This window comes from Dermacentor albipictus, chromosome 1 (genome assembly GCF_038994185.2).
Source record: "Dermacentor albipictus isolate Rhodes 1998 colony chromosome 1, USDA_Dalb.pri_finalv2, whole genome shotgun sequence".
NCBI lineage: Eukaryota > Metazoa > Arthropoda > Arachnida > Ixodida > Ixodidae > Dermacentor > Dermacentor albipictus.
This window is the reverse complement of record NC_091821.1, coordinates 284,002,054-284,021,110: the sequence shown is the minus strand read 5'-3', so window position 1 is coordinate 284,021,110 and position 19,057 is coordinate 284,002,054. Positions and strand designations below refer to the sequence as shown.

Here is a 19,057-nt window from a genome sequence, read left to right as displayed (position 1 = left end):
TTACCTGAACGCATCGGTTTTGCCATTTCTCTACACATGGGTCGTTTCCCTGTCTCTTTATCTCGCTTTTATTTTTTGCCACGAGTTTGTTTTCACAGCAGGTATACACTCTCATGAAAAATAAAACTGTCACTTTAATTTGGCTTTGGTCCGAAGCACGATTATGGCGCCAAATATAGATACGCGCACTCTTTCGATGCGGTGCGAGCAGGGCCGGGATATTGACGCATTCCGTGCCTGGTCCATTGCTTTTCACGTATTGTGCATGGTGTTAGGATCGGCCTGCAGCTATATCAGCCCGCTGCAGGTGCGTCGATCAATCCGGGGTGGTGGCGCCCTTCAGAGAACCAGCGAGGATAGCGCTAACCAACCGTGAACTTTCTTTGGAGAACTGCGGACTACGGCAGCTCTGGAATGTAGAGGCGCCGGCTGGGTTCGGGCGTGACCACCTGACTACGGGGACGCCAGACAATGGATACCACGACGACTGCGCTGCAAAGGTCGTCGGCCCTCGGAGAGAGCACCGAAACATGTGTGGCATGTGTGTGTGTAAAACCCCTACCCTCTTCTCACAAAGGCGACCACGAGGACTTTCTACGGTCACGTCAAACGATGACGTCGAACGGAGTGGTTATAAGCGGCTGTTGTCGGCTGCTAGGGCGTGCTCGTTGTCGTGCTCGAAATGTACTCGTGAGCTGTGTGCTCGTTTGCTGTATGCTTTGTCTTGCGGGCTCCATTCGGGAGTCACGCTAGATGGTCGATGTATGTCTTGTTTAAACTGTAAATAATGTAAATAAACCCTGTTCACCTAGTTCCTCCCAAGTTCCTCTCGACGACCTTCAACGCTTACAAGTGATGACAGCGGCGAGATCGTCCGAGAACTTCTGCAATTGGTAACAGCGATGGCATCGTCCGACGGCTCTAATAATGGTCAGAGAGGCGCTCCGGCTGCGTTATGAAGGGTCTTTTCTTATCATTGTGATCAGTCGGCCTTGAGAGACAGATAATAAGTGTGACGTAGAAATGAAAGGAAGAAATAGCTAGCAAGCCGCGAAACCTGCTGTTGGTACTCCTTCCGTATCATGACCGAGGTGACGCGCTGTCTCTTTCTTCGGGTTTGCCACCAGGCGAAGCTGTTGCTTTCAATAAGTTTATTTGTGCGCGCTGCTTTATGATGCGGGCGAGAGTGCAGTCACGTGGTATTTTTTTATATTTCGTTGGGTTTCTTTACCAGTCGGAAAACATTAGTGCGCAATTAGGACATCGCTGAAAATACCGTACTTAGATGTCCCTTGGCTGTGCCTGCGAAGGCCCCATTGACACTCATAATTGCGACAGTACTTCTCGAGTAAGATAATCAATTGCAATTACCTAATTAAATCTCATTAACGAAAAAATTACTGGCACCTAGTGCACTGTACTGGAAACCATGTGCACTAGGTTTTCTTCGAGTAACGCAATTGCTTTTTATTAAAGACATGGTGCGTGATAGTTGGGACACCCTGTACAATTTACTCAGTAACCGAAATGAGTCTAAGCCGGCTCACTCGAAATCAGAATCAACAGCAGTCATGCGCAGCAGCGCTTATACTTGGACTCACATTAAACCAAACAGAGAAAGAGAGAAAGACTGCAGTTTCTCCAGAATTGCGAAGCAGTATTAGGGATAGTGAAGTATACGGCAATTCCATGAAGGAAGGCTACACCACCGAGAGACGCCAGATGCTTTGTGCTGCGAGAAAAATAAGGCTGTGAAACTGAACTGTCTCCTACTATGAGGTCTTGCAAGTGCTCATGTAAGGCCATCACACCTGTGAAAACAATTGTTAATATCATTAGAAGCCAACAAAGACACCAAGGACAACATAGAGGAAATTGTACTCGTACTGATTAATTGAATTAAAGAAATGATAAATTAATGGCAATGAACGCGGATGAAAAACAGCTTGCCGCAGGTGGGGAACAATCCCACGTTCATCCGCTTTCATTTCCATTAATTGATCATTTCTTTTATTCAATTACTCAGCACAATTTCCCTTATGTTATCCTTGGTGTCTTTGTTTGCTTCACATAATATCATATAATATTTATTTATTTATCATAAGCCCCGTTTACATTAATGCGACAGTGGCGCATCGCATTTCCAAGCGCATTTGGGAAAGGCGAGGCGACGCCGTTTACATGTAGCGCCTCAACTCTCGTGAGAACGTAGCGCCACATGGTGTCGTATAAGAGAAGTGCAACCGACTTCCGGTGTAATTGGTTTCCGGTAGTAGGCCGAGTGTACGTTGGTGGTTGAGTGCCGAGAAGTATAGAGTTTTAGTTTAGCGTACGCAACTTATAGCGTACGCTATAGTGTAACGCACTCAAAGCCGCGCACCTGTTTTGCAGCTTTAGTTGGCCAGCGAGATCTTCGGATCTCAGAGGCCATATGCCGTCGTTGCGGCTATTTTACGACTCTAGCGATAGGTAGCGCTGACATCTCGAATGTTTCTTTCGTTAGGCTTCGACTCGTTCGAAACGAGAAGCGATCTCGAAAACACCACAAGGGTATACATAATACTCTGTCGTCGAAGCGGCCTGAGACTAAGCGAAAGCCGTTAACACAATCATTTGCTGCGAACGAAGTGCATTTTACAAAAGCAACGCCAAATTCAATTCGAAGCGGGCAGCCGGGACCGCCGCCATGTTGATGGCTAATTCCTTCCCATCATTCCTAATGCGACGATCCTGCGTTTACATGCTCCGCGAGAGTCGACTCGCGCCCATAAATCTACCCTCGCCTGGCGCATTAATGCGATGCGCCTTCCTAGCGCAAAACTGCTGTTTACATGAATGTGGTGCGCTAGAAATGCGATGCGATGTGACACTTTCAAGGCCCGAAGGCCCTGCAGTAAGGAGTGGTAAGTAACAAAGCAAAGTAATATGCAGACAATGTTATAAAAGAAAGAAAAAACGTTAAGCGATAGCGTCGTAGAGTGCTATTTTCAATGAAGATGTATCTGCGATCTGTGTATCTGCGATTTGAATCATGGCAGCAGGAAGGTGGTTCCAGTCGACACTTCTGCGGGCAAAAAAGAATCATGATATTTGTTCGTTCGGCAGGTTGGGACGGCAACTTTATATTTGTGGTTAGAACGGGATGACACGTAGAAAGGTGGGGTGAAAAGTTGATTCTTGAGCACGTGGTTAGAGTGATAAACCTCGTGGAACAGACAAAGGCGAGCACATTTGCGGCGTAATGAAAGATCTGGCAGGTTCAGGGTTTTTTTCATACATGTTGCACTGGAATGGCGGGAATAGTTAAATGAAATAATAATAATATATGGGGTTTTACGTGCCAAAACCACTTTCTGATTATGAGGCACGCCGTAGTGGAGGACTCCGGAAATTTTGACCACCTGGGGTTCTTTAACGTGCGCCTAAATCTAAGCACACGGGTGTTTTCGCATTTCGCCCCCATCGAAATGCGGCCGCCGTGGCCGGGATTCGATCCCGCGACCTCGTGCTCAGCAGCCCAACACCATAGCCACTGAGCAACCACGGCGGGTAAATAAAATAAAGCGAGCGGCTCGATTTTGAATGGCTTCAGGGTTTACGGTTAGGGCTGCTTTATTGTTATCCCAAATGGTAGATGCGTATACTAGTTTTGAGCGAACTAGGGTTTTGTAGAGTGCCAATATTACCGAAGTAGGAACGGTGAAAAACTTGCGACAAAGATATCCTAACATGCGATTAGCATTAGCAGTAATATAATTAGTTTGCATAACAAATCATTAGTTATGTGAAGACCAAGATATTTGTGAGCGTTAGCGGACACTAACGAAGTGTCATTCAGTACATATCTACACTGATTGCCAGTGCTGGCCGTAGGTGATATGCCCATCGATTTACACTTGCTAGCGTTAAGTTTCAAGAGTCATTTATTAGACCAGAGTGACGCATTGTAAAGGTCCTCTTGAAGTTTATATGACTCATCAGGGTTAGTGATCTTTCGGTATATCACACAATCGTCTGCGAACAGATTAATTGATGATGACGTTACACAGTTAGGGAGATCACTAATATAAATCAAGAAGAATAATGGCCACAAGACGAAGCCTTCTGGCACTCCGGATGTAACTGTTGACATAACAGAAGCGTAGTTATTGGTTGTGACTTATTGAGTTCGATTACAAGAAACTCCTTAATCCAAGACAACATATGTTGGTCAATATTAAACTTATTAAGTTTACCCGCCGTGGTTGCTCAGTGGCTATGGTGTTAGGCTGCTGAGCACGAGGTCGCGGGATCGAATCCTGGCCACGGCGGCCGCATTTCGATGGGGGCGAAATGCGAAAACACCCGTGTACCTAGATTTAGGTGCACGTTAAAGAACCCCAGGTGGTCAAAATTTCCGGAGTCCCCCACTACGGCGTGCCTCATAATCAGAAAGTGGTTTTGGCACGTAAAATCCCATATATTATTATTATTATGATTAAGTTTATGGATAAGTACATTATGACATACGGTATCAAAAGCTTTGGCAACATCTAAAAAAATACACTCAATATCGAATCCTTGATCTAAGGCGGCGAATAAATTATTAGTGAAACAAAGTTGAGTATCGCATGAACAAGTTTTTCTAAAACCAGGTTGAGGTTGATGGAAGAACGAGTTCGCGAACGAGTCGCGAATACAAGGCTGTACAGTCGTCTTCCGAGCATTCGTCCATGTGGCATCCAAAGCACATAATAATAATAAAAACTCAAGAGCGTATTTTGCTTGGATGTTCTTTCACCATGTTCACATACACAATGGCAGTGAATTCATTACTTTTTCTGTGTTTTCCTCATAAAATTGAATGGCGCTGGCGTACGCCATGTCAAAAGCTTTCGTCTTCAACAGAACGAACGTGTTGGCAGAACCTATTTTGTGCAGACTGCTGACCTCTTAAATAGTAAATATATACTGTTGCACAAACCGTGGGGCTATTGCCATGGTGTCGCATCAAGCAGCTGTGATACAGGCAACTGACAAAACCCGCAACCTATTTCGGCCGCTGTTATCTACGTTGCAGTGCCGGGCCAATGGACAGCCTTCGGCACGAGTGGCGTCAAGGACCGGAGTGCCATGGTTGGCGCCGACGTGGCCGTTGTCTTTGTCCACCGCGACGGCCGCGTCTCCGTCGCCGACTACTACCTTTCGTCCAAGGCACAGGTAAACGACGCAGCGCGAATCGCTACGTGAACGGCTCGAGAAGGCGTCAACCCTTTTCAGTGCTCGAGCAGCGGCGGAGTTTGTCCGGACAACAAAGTTGGCGGCACCGAGGACCTGCAGCTCGTCTCGTCCCGATACATTAACGGCGTTGTTGACGTCGTTTACTCCAGAAAATTGGCCACAGGTACTGTAATCGTCGCCATGTCTTGGGGGCGGCAGAGGCTACGAAGGAGAATTAGTCGTGGAATCCCTAGGAGATTTGCACCGTGCAAATTACTAATGACCGCCAAGTACGCACAGTACAAAAGATAAAGAATGGTACGCGAAATTGTCGTATAGGTTCTTTACACAATATTTATTAGAAATGAATATGCAAATAAAATGTTATCTTCTATTATTATTATTATTAATCAATCGCAGAATAGTGTGGTTGTGTGAGTTTTACGTATTATTTCTACAACCATTTCGGTAAAACATCTTCTTGTTGTTTTTTGACAGAGTTCTTGACTAAGACATGATTATTTAAGATTTCTCACAAACGTAATTTGACATACTGCCTAACACCATGCTGTCTAAGCAAACCCAAATCTGAGCCCAGAGGCCTACCCCAAGCCGAATTCTTACCACGCATAATTTTATCTGATCGCTAACGGGCATCCTTGAAACGCGTAAATCCGGCCAAATAACACCACTACCCGATATATATTGTGGGAAGCGCGACTCTCACGCGTCCCCTGATATCTTGTTTTCCCGTATAGCCCGCGTCTCCGTGCGGCTGCGCCGCGTGACCCGCGGCGGTCGGAGTGGTACAAGCGCGGTGCGAGAGATGGCGCGAGTGTTGCGCTGCTAACGCCGCCGACAGGCGGGGTTACTTGTGCGCCGAGAGACTAGGGCTTCCTCTTTCCCGGCGGATCGGCGAACAGCGTGGATGTCCCGCGTGCGCGCCGAGCCATGCTTCTGCGAGACCGCCTCGCGTGGCCTGCATTCGAACGCGCCACCGTTCACGTGACCGTACGCGCGAACGACCAGGCGTTGGGATCCAGCATGGGGCGAACATATTCGCTCGCTATCTGGTCGCGGTGAGTCGGACTTCTAGATTTGTCGCGCGCCCATCGGCATGTTTTGTGGATAGCAACTCGGCTAGCAGGCATTGATCTATGAAAGGTGCAATAAATGCCCTTGTGATTGTTTGCACTACTGTGTTGTCGTTCCTTTGTCCCAAGAGCACGGGAGGAGAACCCCACATCTGGCGCCCAACGTGGGGCTCTTGGGGCATCGGACGATAGATTTAACAGTTTTGCTTCGTTCGAGACCTTTGTTTGAACCGAAGCGTAGGGCTAGCGCGTATTTTCATTGCTAGCGTTGGCGGCGTTCTTTCTTGATAGAGGCGACCGTGGCTGTAGTGCGTTTGAACTTGTCAACATGCTAAGCCTTTTCGCAAGTGTTTTTTTTATGACATTCGTCGGTACGAGAGCCACGTGGTCTGCATCCTGGGAGAGCGAGGCTTAGCGCCCGCGGAGCAGTGGCACGGCTGAAGTGAGTGAGTACGGAAGCCTCGTGGGTGGTCCGAATTTCTTATGCAAATAGCTTCTTCTATCTCTTTGACTCTGATGAAGTCGCGGCTCTGGGAGCCGGGTGGCCGCGGGCCACGGGTGCCACTACGGGCTTACTGGTATTGCGGCATGGCACCGGACGCTCCGACACCGTCTGGGACGTAGGGCGCCGTCAACTCGGATGCTGTGTGCACCGAGCGGAGTAGGACCACCTCACAGAGCTGACGTCTCCTCGAGGCTGCCTGTTTTGCGCTCATTTTGGGTGTTGTTTTTGGATGCCGGTTGTTGTCAGAGTAGCGACGCTTTAGGCCTAAGGCTTTACGAAGCAGCCTGTCGCACGTGGAGGGACACAACCTGGTGGACCGTGGCGTTGAGGTGTTCCAATTAGCTTCCTTCATTCTATTTAGTCTCGCACGAATTGAAATTACTCGTTCGACTCAAGGAAGCGAGCTTCGTTCACATGAACTTAGCATCTGAGTAGCTGCCTGATATTTTGCCAGCCGAGTTGAACATCGTACCACGTGGGCGATGCGCATGCAGAATTCCTCTCCCTTGCACTACTTTAGTGTTTGCCGAGTGTGTTGAGTGTACGCAGCGTGATTGGAGTCACCCCTGGCTTGCTATCACCTGCACATCGTCTGCGCTGCTGCCCCGGACTACGATCGAGCCACCCCGGGCGATGGTGATGCTGTGGCCAGTTTGGCGCAGCGACTTCGGCGGCCTCCTGTATACAGCTCACAACCCTCGGCGGCGGACAAAAGAGCCGGCGGTCACCGACAGCTACGGTGGCTCTTGCCAGCAGGGCGCGTCGGCGCGAGCGGCACTTGCTCGTACCGACTACTGCGTCGTCGTTTCCGGAGTCCTGGACTGGAATCCTGCCGTCGAGTCTGCAAAGCTGCTGCTGTGACCGGCGCACGCCAGCGGTGTACCCAAGGACAATATCGGCTCGCATGCTATGGACAGCGTGTGGACATTTCCTCAGCGCGGTCACTGTTGCATGTACTATCTTGTTCGCGAAGCACGGGTTAATGTTAGACCGTGTCACATGTTTCGCAGGAATAAGAAGTGATTTAAGGTTGGGGGGATGTGGGGATGCGCGACTCTCACGCGTCCCCTCATATCTTGTTTTCCCGCATAGCCCCCGTCTCCGTGCGGCTGCGCCGCGTGGCCCGCGGCGGTCGGAGTGGTACAAGCGCGGTGCGAGAGGTGGCGCGAGTGTTGCGCTGCTAACGCTAATATTCACAACACACTCCTTTGCATAATCACGTAACAACCACAACACCAACAACACGATACTCCCTGAAATACATAACACAGCAGCAACAGCAAGATACATCCCAGAGATACCTAGAGCTGTTCAGTGGGCTATACTCATCAAGCCGGCTCCAACGTTATCTCTGCCTTTAATATATTCCACTTTATTCCATCCTACAGTTTTCTTTCCACTGCACGTGGGCACCTCGGCAGCATCATCTATCTCCTCTGCCACTACCGCGCATGCTACGTCGGCGACGCACCACACGGGAACTCTTTCTTCGTGCTTTTTCAACATGTTTGCGTGAAAAAACTTCTTCGTATTATTTATCAATAACTCATAGTCCATGTCGTTTTGCTTCTGCGTCACAAGGTAAGGGCCCTTCTAGTGCATCAGTAGCTTATTATGATCCGTGGGTAGCAGGATGAGGACCCTGTCGCCCGGCTTCAGATTTCTGTGCGTGGCTTTCTTGTCATAGTAGCCCTTATAAAGTTCGCGCGCCCTCTTCAAGCCTTGATGTGCAAGCCTACATGTCTCCTCCAACGTCTCCCTCAACTCAAGAACGTATGTGTAGGGTGTCTTGAGATCTGACGCGATCGCTTTATTGGCCCACAGCTCCTTGAGTATTGTAAGTGGACCTCTAACGGTTCTTCCATACAACATCTCGAAGGGCGAGAAACCAAGACTCATTTGCGGCACTTCGCGGTGCGCGAACAAAAGAGCTGGGAGATATCTATCCCAATCCTGAGGTCTTTCCTGGCACATTTTCTTAATCATACTTTTGAGGGTACCGTTGAACCGCTCTACAAGCCCATTACACATGGGATGGTAAGGCGTTATCAGTAACTGCCTTACTGACAAAAGGCGGTTAACCTCCTTCATCAGCTCCGACGTGAAGTTCGAGCCCCGGTCACTGAAAATTTCCCTCGGGAACCCATAACGCGAGAACATCTTCACAAGACCCTCCTCCGCTTGGATACTGTCAGTAGTTTTCAATGGAATGACGTCAGGATAACGAGTGGTCATATACACCAGAGTAAGCACATATCTATTGCCTCTTGCGGATGCTCTGAAATGGCAGGTCGATGGCTGGCATCTTGCCCAGAGGTACGGGACCAACTATAGCCTTCAAAACGGTGCGCTGGCGCACGTCGCATCAGCGAATAAAGCGTTTCACATCACTCTGGACACCTGGCCAGAAGAACTCCTCGGTGATTCTAGACACCGTCTTTTGGACACTCTGGTGTCCAGCCATAATGGCGTCATGTCCTAAGCGTAACACTGTCTCTCTCATATCTTTCGGTAGCACCAGCTGTTGGTCCCGCCTTCCTGAGCTAAATATGCATTCCCTGTGCAGAAGACCGCTTACCAATAGATATTCGAATGACGTACGACTCCTCTTCCTTTGCACTTTTTCCCCGATTCTTTCGGAGCAGGTTTTCAAGCTGAGGTCTTCTCTTTGCCTAGTTGCAATTTCACCCGGTGTTATGCTCAGACACATCGTAACGGGAGTAGAGAGCGGACGCTGCGTTGCCCTGGCTGTCGCTTGAGCTCCACTGCCGACGACAAAGTGACTGCCCCATCACCCGCCTGAGCAGTCGTGGGCCTTTCCTCCTTTGGGTGTTCTTCAACGCCGAGCATCCTCCACTCGGGATCGAGGTCCTCGACACTTCTTGCACCCGTAATGTTTCTAAAGATGAGATCGTAGATGGGTTGCTCTACGCATTTTGCCACTACCTGTCCAGTTTAATATGGCGTGGACACTAGAATCCTGGCTTCAGGAAGGTACCTTACTCGGCTGTCTACAAGAGTGACGGCCGACGTTTCCCCTGTAAGACCCTCGTCCTTCACCAGGCTTCTCCGAACCAAAACTGTTTTGGCTCCGCTGTCTCTAAGCCCCAATACAGGACGGTCCCCTATTTGCCCGACCACCACCGGCATCGCTGCTTTTGACTTGGGTGGTCCACTCACCACTTCATTTCCCAGCGGCGTTTGTTCTCCTTTCAGCTGTGGAGCTTCAGGTGGTGTGACAAGTTCTGCCCGAGAGTCGACAACGCATGCAGCTCGGTCTTGCGTTCTATACCGGCACTCATCCACAGTGTGTCCTCTCCTCTTACAACCCTGACACACAGCCTGTGTATATTGAGCAACGTTACTGCTCCGACAGTCAACTGCACGGTGTCCGACCTTGCCGCAGAGAAAACAAATTACTGGCACCTCAAATGCACTGCCATATGCTTTTAGTTTTGTCGCATTTGTCTGTGGGACCTTCTGTGTCTCCTCCCTCCCCTTGCTCATATTTCTCAGCCCCTGAGCCTCGAGGAATCGGTCTGCAGTGTCGGCAAACTCTTCTAATGAACACAACTTCCTTTCTTTCAAGAATAGCGCCAGCTTTGAGCTGCAACATGCTAGAAATTACTCTGTGACCAGCTTGTCACGCACCCCTTCAAAACTCTTTTCTGTCTTGGACATATCGATCCACCTATCGAAATACTTGGTCAGCCTGCAGAAAACTGCTTAGCGGTTTCAGAATCCTCGGACTCCGCTGTGCGAAATCTCTCCCGAAAACCTTCTGCCGTAAGCCTGAATCTTTGGAGGAGTGCCTTCCTAACTTTCTCGTTGTCCATGGACTCAGCAGCCGGCATCCTTACAAACACATTCAGCGCCTCTCCGACTAAGCACATACTCAATGCCGTGACCCATTCACTATGCTCACGGCCTTGCCCCAAAGCTACCCACTCGAATCGTTGCAGATACGCGTCCAAATCATCTATTTTTTCATCAAAAGGAGCCACCAACTTTCTTGGAAAAACTCTGGCCGGTCTAGGAGATTCGGTACCCGCTAAGGAACGCTGATCATTGTCCGTGATCCCCTCATAGCCTCCTGCGATATGCGCGCCTGTTTCCATGAAAGGAACTCCTTCCCCCGTTCTATCCTTCTTTTCTCCTGTTCTTCTGCCTCGCGAGCTCTTCTAGCCTCTCGCTCTTCTCCTTCGCAAAAGTCTGCGCGTGCTTGCGCCCTTTCCTCTCACTGCCTTTTTGCCTCTTCTTTCTCGTCGTCACAGAGACGCATCACCTCTTCCTTGCTTAACCCTAGCTTGAGCGCAAGTTCAAGGGTTTTTTGCCAAATCCATACTTTCTGCCGTCGAGGGATCGGAAAGATCCGAGACAAAGCAAAAAAGAAAGAAGGAAATGAATCCTGGCAGGCTCGCTACTGATCTTTGTCACGGATCTCCTCCGGAGAACCCTCTGACCGAAAGAATGGACTAGGCGATAGGTGTACCCACACAGACGCACATTTAATACAACCTACGCTACAGAAACACTAGCACACAAACGTAACAAAACTAACACAAAATACAAAGGCTATCATTACACACAACCCGGTAACACTGCTACTAGCGTTCTACTGTTAGTGGTTGGCATTCGTGCTGACGTTTGGTTCGCTGCGGATGTGGCGTGGTATGGGTCCCGTAGCCGGCCTCGAAGTGGCGTTCGACGTTATAGAGCTGGCGTCGCTGGCGGCGTCGTTGGCTGCGTCGTACACGCTCCCGGTCCAAACGCCCGTGGAGGTGTTGCAGATGATGTTGGCGTTGGGGCACCACCTGGATGAGCGGCAACAGTGCTGAAGACACCCCTGGCCGTCGCAGGTGGTAGCGTCCTCCGTGGACTCCCCGGAACGGACTCAGCAATGGCAGGAAATCTGCGGTGCGAAGCCGTAGAACGTGAGCTCACCGGAGCAGTAGCTGGCGTCTATCTCTTCCGGCTGAACCATCCCTGACCCACCGTACCTCCGCTGCTTTGTTCTTTTTCTCTCGTGCCTCGCCCTTCCTCGCCCTTTTATAGCCTTGACGTTAGTCCACGTAATCCTTCTCTTCGTCTTCTTCATCTTCTCTTCTCCTCCACTGATCGCTTTCTACCTCAACAGATACTTCTTCTTCTCTTCTCCACCAATCATATCTTGCCACCTTACTGAATACTTCTTCTTTATCTTCTTTAGTCTTCGGTTAATCCACGTCATCCTTAACGCCATCCTCGTCGTCTTCTTGAAACCTTTCTTCGTTTATTATTTTATTTTAGCCTCCCTCTTATATGTGACACCGAGTCCTAAATTGCTGGCGTCTGTGTAGATGTCTGGTTCCGCTTCCTCATCAAAGTGCGCAAAGACCAGGTAGTTTTGATGTCGCTTTTGCAGCTCATTGAATGAATCTTCTTGTCCACTTTGCCAGACGAAAGGCACATCGTCCGTTAATCGCTTTAACGGCTCGGCAATCTTCGAAACATTTTTTGACGAAACGCCTGTAGTAAGCACAAATTCCTAGGAATTGCCTAACGGCCTTTTTACCGGTTGGTCTAGGAAACTATGCTACTACTGCGGTCTTCTCAGGGTGAGGACGGATTCCTTCGGAGGTAATCACATGGCCGAGGACAAGGAGCTCATGGAAGCTGAGGTGACATTTTTGTGGCTTTATCGTCAGCCCTGCTGAACTAATAGCTTTTAGCACAGTCATTAGTCGTTCCACAGGCTGAGAAAAGGTGGTACAAAAACTCATGACATCCATCGTCAAGATAAACCAGACTGGACAGCCACTTAACCCGGAGAGCACAGCGTCCATCATCCGCTGAAAGGCGGCAGGTGCGGAACACAGGCCGAACGGAAGTACCTTGAATTCGTATAGTCCGTCTGGTGTGACGAATGCTGTCTTCTCACAATCTCGTTCGTCCACTGCTATTTGCCAGTACCCGCTTTTGAGGTCGAGCGAGGAAAATAATTTCGCAACCCGTAGTCTATCGAGGGTGTCATCGATCCTCGGAAGTGGATAGACATCCCGCTTTGTGACAACGCTTAGCTTCCGATAATCAAAGCAGAAGCGCAAGGTCTGATCGTTTTTCTTTACCAGCACCACAGGCGCAGCCCACGGGCTGGTCGGTGGTTGAACTACGTCGTCTCTAAGTATTTCTTCGACTTGTTTGCTGATGATCTCTCTCTCCTTCGGTGATACTCGGTAGGGATGCTGGCAAGTAGGCCTCACAGCTTCGTCGACAATGATACCGTTTTTGGCGATGGATGTTCTCTGGACTTTCGATGTCGTTCAGAAACACGAGGCGAATTCTCGCGCAAGGTTCTCTATTTCCTGCTTCTGGCTCGGTGATAGTGCTGCTTCGATGTTGCCGGATGCGAGTATGGGGTCTACGTTGTCAAAATCCAGTAGTGCAGCATCGGAAGGGCTCAAATCCATAATCTGTTCGTGATCGTTAAGGCCGGCGATGACGGTTCCCTTCGCAACATGCTGGACTTCATTTCCAAAGTTAGTCAGGAAGACATTTGAACACCCGTCACGCAGCCGAACAAGACCCCTTGCCATACAGGTCCTTTTTTCGAGTAAGAGCACAGCGTTACTGTCTGCTATTCCTTCATAGTCACTGAATACGATGCTCCTTAGGGCGACGGCTATGCTGGATCTTGGGGGTATCACGACGTCGTGGTCTATAATCTGAAGTGCATCACATTGTTCTCCACACTTGAACGTCGCGATGGCGTGCTTCGTTGAGAACGACACCCAGGATTCCTGCAAGTTGATAACTGCACCGTTCGCCTGCAAAAAGTCCATCCAAATAATTAAATCTCTTGAGCATTCTGACAGGACAATGAAACTAGCGACATGTGTAAAGCCGCGTATTCCGATTCTAGAAGTACACCTGCCCACCGGGTTGATAAGGTGTCCTCCGGCGGTTCGAATTTGTGGTCCTCTCCAAGGAGTCAGCACCTTATTCAGTCTTCTGGCAAGTACTTCACTCATAACTGAATGGTCTGCGGCTGTGTCTACTAAGCAGTAATTTCGCAGCCGTCTATAAACACACATAAATCGGAAGCAACTTCACACTTTTTGCAACTGCTCTCGCATCCGTCGTTATATTTCAGAATCAGCGCTGGATGCTCTGTTCTTGCGTCGACAGCGGCCTCACCTCCACAGGTCGCCGGTATCACTTTTCCCGACGTGGGCTTTGGGGGCGTCGCCTTGGTGAGCTTGAGGATGGACGCGGGCTCGGTGATCGATACCTCAGCGGCACTGTTGACCGAGGCTGATGTTGCTGTGTAGTCTGTGGGCTTTGGCGCGTTGACAAACACTCCTGGATCTCGAAAGGACGTTCACCGTTTCTTGGGCAAGGAGCGTTTACAGAAAACCCCCGAAGTCCCGCTCTGCGGTATTCGCACGTCCTGTAGAGATGACCAGCTTCGCCGCAGTGGTAGCCCAGTGGGATTCTATTAGGAGTGCGCCATATATCAGCCTTCCGGAATCTCATCTCCGGCGGAGACGGCAAGAGCCGAGGTTCGGGTTCATGCGTAGTTGCCGCGACGAAAGTACGTCCTGGAGATCCTCTGAGTACCTCGGCGCACGATACCATCTTCCGTACCGATGACGACGCTTGCGGCTGTGCTGGCGGATGCTGTTCGCGGAGTGCTTGTCTCACTTCTTCGTGAACCACTACTGCTAACGAAGAGATCACTGTGGGGCCGTTGTTGAGCTGTTGCCTCTGGAGCTCTTCTCGAACCACAGATCTTACGAGTTCTGGTAAGACCTCGACGCTGTTCCCGAACATTGCCGACATCGCGTCCATAGAGGTGACGTTCATATCGCGTTGTAGAATTTCGCACGTTGTTGAAGCGTCCTTTCCATAGTTGTCACCTCGGAGCGGAATTCGGCGACGGTGAGTGGAGAGCTGCGAACCAAATCGGCAAAAAGCTCCTGCTTCACACCGCGCATCAGGTGCCGAAGCTTCTTGTCCTCGCTCATGTTCGAATCGGCCCGGCAGAATAAGCGGGACATATCTTCGAGATACATTCCCACGCTTTCGTTGTTTCGTTGGCTTCTTGCTTGCAAAGCGGTTTCGGCTCTTTCTCGGTGGTTTGTGCTCGGATACGTGTGCTCGGATACGTGGATACGTGGCTCCTGTCGGAAGTCATTACACGACCGGAGGACAGCTTCATGGTTTTAAAACCACGTTCACGCACAGTCTTGCAACGCGTAGTAAACGTTGCGGAGCTTCCGGTTTTCTTCCCATCCATTGTAGTCAGCGACGTGCTCGAAGCCTTCCCGCCAGTCCTCGGCGTCTTCAACAACGATGCGGGTTGAGCCTGTCTGGGATGTCATTTCATTATTGTCTGCTGCTGCTGTTGCAGTTTGCTCCGGCAAAAGAGGAAACTCAGGCGCCTCAGCACGTAAGCGACGGCTCGTGCGCTGGTGGACAGGCGTGAGCTCGTTGGGTCTTAGATGGCGTGGTTCCGGGCTGCTTTCTCCAGCTCGAATTGGGCTGGAAATCATTATCCCGCACTTCCACCAGAATTGTAACGCAGTTAAGGGAGTCCAGAAACAACTATTTATTGTGGGCTAACGTGTGCCCTGCGAGTAAATAAAAAGCACTGCCGCATTCTAAACAGGAGATAATGAATGCCTTCTTCTTCTTCTCTCTCGAGGATCGCTTCACCTCTTCTTCTTCTTGTAGACGCCGACAACGGCCACCTACGATGCGAGTGCGTTCGGCGACAACACGTGCCATTATTTTTGTCGCCTTTACCTCCAGTACGCCGTTGTCCGCTTGAGGGGGCGCAGGAACCTGCGCGCGTTGTTTAAATATGTTTTTGCCTTGTATCAATATATATATATATATATATATATATATATATATATATATATATATATATATATATATATATATATATATATATATGAACCTCCTATATGAACACATCAATCAAACCCCAGCCCTCAGTCCCCAGCAGCTGCCAAGCAATTAACCACGGCGGCGGTCAGACCTACGACGCAGCAGAGGGTGCTGAGAATCCCTGGCTCCGGACAGGCCGCCATTGGAATATGAACCTGGCAACGTTTAACGCTGGAACATTATCTAGTGAGGCGAGTCTAACAGTGCTATTGGAAGAATTAGAGGGCAGTAATTGGGATATAATAGGGCTCAGTGAAGTTAGGCGGCCAAAAGAAGCATATACAGTGCTAAAAAGCGGGCATGTCCTGTGCTACCGAGGCTTATCGGAGAGACGAGAACTAGCAGTCGGATTCCTGATTAATAAGAATATACTTGGTAACATACAGGCATTCTATAGCATTAACGAGAGGGTGGCAGGTCTTGTTGTGAAACTTAATAAGAGGTACAAAATGAAAGTTGTACAGGTCCACGCCCCTACATCCCAGGACACGCCCCTACGCCCCTACATGACCAGGAAGTCGAAAGCTTCAATGAAGACGTGGAATCGGTGATGGGTACAGTCAAAACAAAACAGACTATACTGATGGGCGACTTCAATGCCAAGGTAGGCAAGAAGCAGGCTGGAGACAAGGCAGTGGGGGAATATGGCATAGGCACTAGGAATAGCAGGGGAGAGTTATTAGTAGAGTTTGCGGAACAGAATAATATGCGGATAATGAATACCTTCTTCCGCAAGCGGGATAGCCGAAAGTGGACGTGGAGGAGCCCAAACGGCGAGACTAGAAATGAAATAGACTTCATACTTTGCGCTAACCCTGGCATCATAAAAGATGTGGACGTGCTCAGCGAGGTGCGCTGCAGTGACCACATGATGATAAGAACTCGAACTAGCCTAGACCTGAGGCTAATAAGAAACGCCAATGTATGAAAGCCTCTAACCCTACAGCTAGATTAGAACTGGCAGAACTTTCGAAGTTAATCAACCAGCGTAAGACAGCTCACATAAGGAAGTATACTATGGATATAATTGAACATGCTCTCAGGAACGGAGGAAGCCTAAAAGCAGTGAAGAAGAAACTAGGAATGGGCAAGAATCAGATGAATGCCTTAAGAGACAAAGCCGGAAATATCATTACTAATATGGATCAGATAGTTCAAGTGGCTGAGGAGTTCTGTAGAGATTTATACAGTACCAGTGGCACCCACGATGATAATAGGAGAGAGAATAGTCTAGAGGAATTCGAAATCCCACAAGTAACGCCGGAAGAAGTAAAGAAAGCCTTGGGAGCTATGCAAAGGGGGAAGGCAGCTGGGGAGGACCAGGTAACAGCAGATTTGTTGAAGGATAGTGGGCAGATTGTTGTAGAGAAGCTGGGCACCCTCTATACGCAATGCCTCATGACTTCGAGCGTACCGGAATCTTGGAAAAACGCTCACATAATCCTAATCCATAAGAAAGGGGACGCCAAAGACTTGAAAAATTATAGGCCGATCAGCTTACTGTCAGTTGCCTACAAACTATTTACTAAAGTAATTGCAAATAGAATCAGGGACACCTTAATTAGACTTCTGTCAAGCAAAAGACCAAGCAGGATTCCGTAAAGGCTACTCAACAATAGACCATATTCACACTATCAATCAGGTGATAGAGAAATGTGTGGAATATAACCAACCCTTATATATAGCTTTCATTGATTACGAGAAAGCGTTTGATTCTGTCGAAACCTCTGCAGTCATGGAGGCATTACGGAATCAGGGTGTAGACGAGCCGTATGTAAAAATACTGAAAGATATATATAGTGGCTCCACAGCCACCGTAGTCCTCCATAAAGAAAGCAACAAAATCCCAATGGAGATGCGATCTCTCCAATGATATTCACAGCGTGTTTACAGGAGGTATTCAGAGACCTGGATTGGGAAGAATTGGGGACAAAAATTAATGGAGAATACCTTACTAACTTGCGATTCGCTGATGATATTGCCTTACTTAGTAACTCAGGGGACCAATTCCAATGCATGCTCACTGACCTGGAGGGGCAAAGCAGAACAGTGGGTCTAAAAATTAATCTGCAGAAAACTAAAGTAATGTTTACCAGTCTCTAGAACAGCAATTTACAATAGGTAGCGAGGCACTAGAAGTGGTAAGGGAATACATCTACTTAGGGCAGGTAGTGACGGCGGATTCGGATCATGAGACGGAAATAATGAGAATAATAAGAATGGGCTGGGGTGCGTTTGGCAGGCATTCTCAGATCATGAACAGCAGGTTGCCATTATCCCACAAGAGAAAAGTGTATAAAAGCTGTGTCTTACTAGCTGTGTCTTACCAGTACTCACCTACGGGGCAGAAACCTAGAGGCTTACGAAAAGTGTTCTACTTAAATTGAGGACGACGCAACGAACTATGGAAAGAATAGTGATGGGTGTAACGTTAAGGGATAAGAAAAGAGCAGATTAGGTGAGGGAACAAACGCTAGTTAATGGCATCTTAGTGAAAATCAAGAAAATAAATGTGCATGGGCGGGACATATAATGAGGAGGGAAGATAACCGATGGTCATTAAGGGTTACGGACTGGATTCCAAGGGAAGGGAAGCGTAGCAGGGGGTGGCAGAAAGTTAGGTGGGTGGATGAGATTACGAAGTTTGCAGGGACAACGTGGCCACAATTAGTATATGACCGGGGTTATTGGTAAGTATGGGACCGGCCTTTGTCTGCAGTGGGCGTAACCACGCTGATGATATATATATATATATATATATATATATATATATATATATATATATATATATATATATATATATATATATATATATATCTTGCCGTGTGCCAGGCGAGTGTAGTTCGAATCATCCGTGAGGGAACCTTCTCGCGTTCGAATTAACGGACTTTTTTATACATAGACTGCTATGGAGCTTGGCCGGACCAAATCGTACAGTTCGAATTATCCATAAATTCGAATTATCGAAGTTCGAATTAACGAGCTTTCACTGTGTATATATATATATATATATATATATGTCAACCTATTTTATGTCCACTGCAGGACGAAGGCCTCTCCCTGCGATCTCGAATTATCCTTGTCCTGCAGCAACCGATCCCAACTAGCATCCGCGAATTTCCTTATTTCATCGCCCCGCCTAGTTTTTTCCCGTACTCGACTGCACTTCCTTTCTCTTGGCACCCATTCTGTAACCCTAATCGTACACCGGTTACCTAACGTACGCATTACATGATCTGCCCAGCTCCAATTTTCTCTGCATGTCAATAGAATAGAATACTAATATATATATATATATATATATATATATATATATATATATATA

General features: G+C 48.5%; 1 protein-coding gene across 1 annotated transcript in view; it reads left to right on the top strand.

Annotated features, from left to right (window-relative positions):
- Positions 1-19,057, top strand: part of LOC139054423 (protein Skeletor, isoforms B/C-like) — a 455,133-nt gene that overhangs the window by 363,059 nt on the left and 73,017 nt on the right. The window contains exons 15-16 of the mRNA XM_070531374.1: positions 5,060-5,199; positions 5,260-5,383. Coding sequence (XP_070387475.1) covers positions 5,060-5,199; positions 5,260-5,383 — 264 coding nt within the window. The remainder of the gene's footprint in view (positions 1-5,059; positions 5,200-5,259; positions 5,384-19,057) is intronic.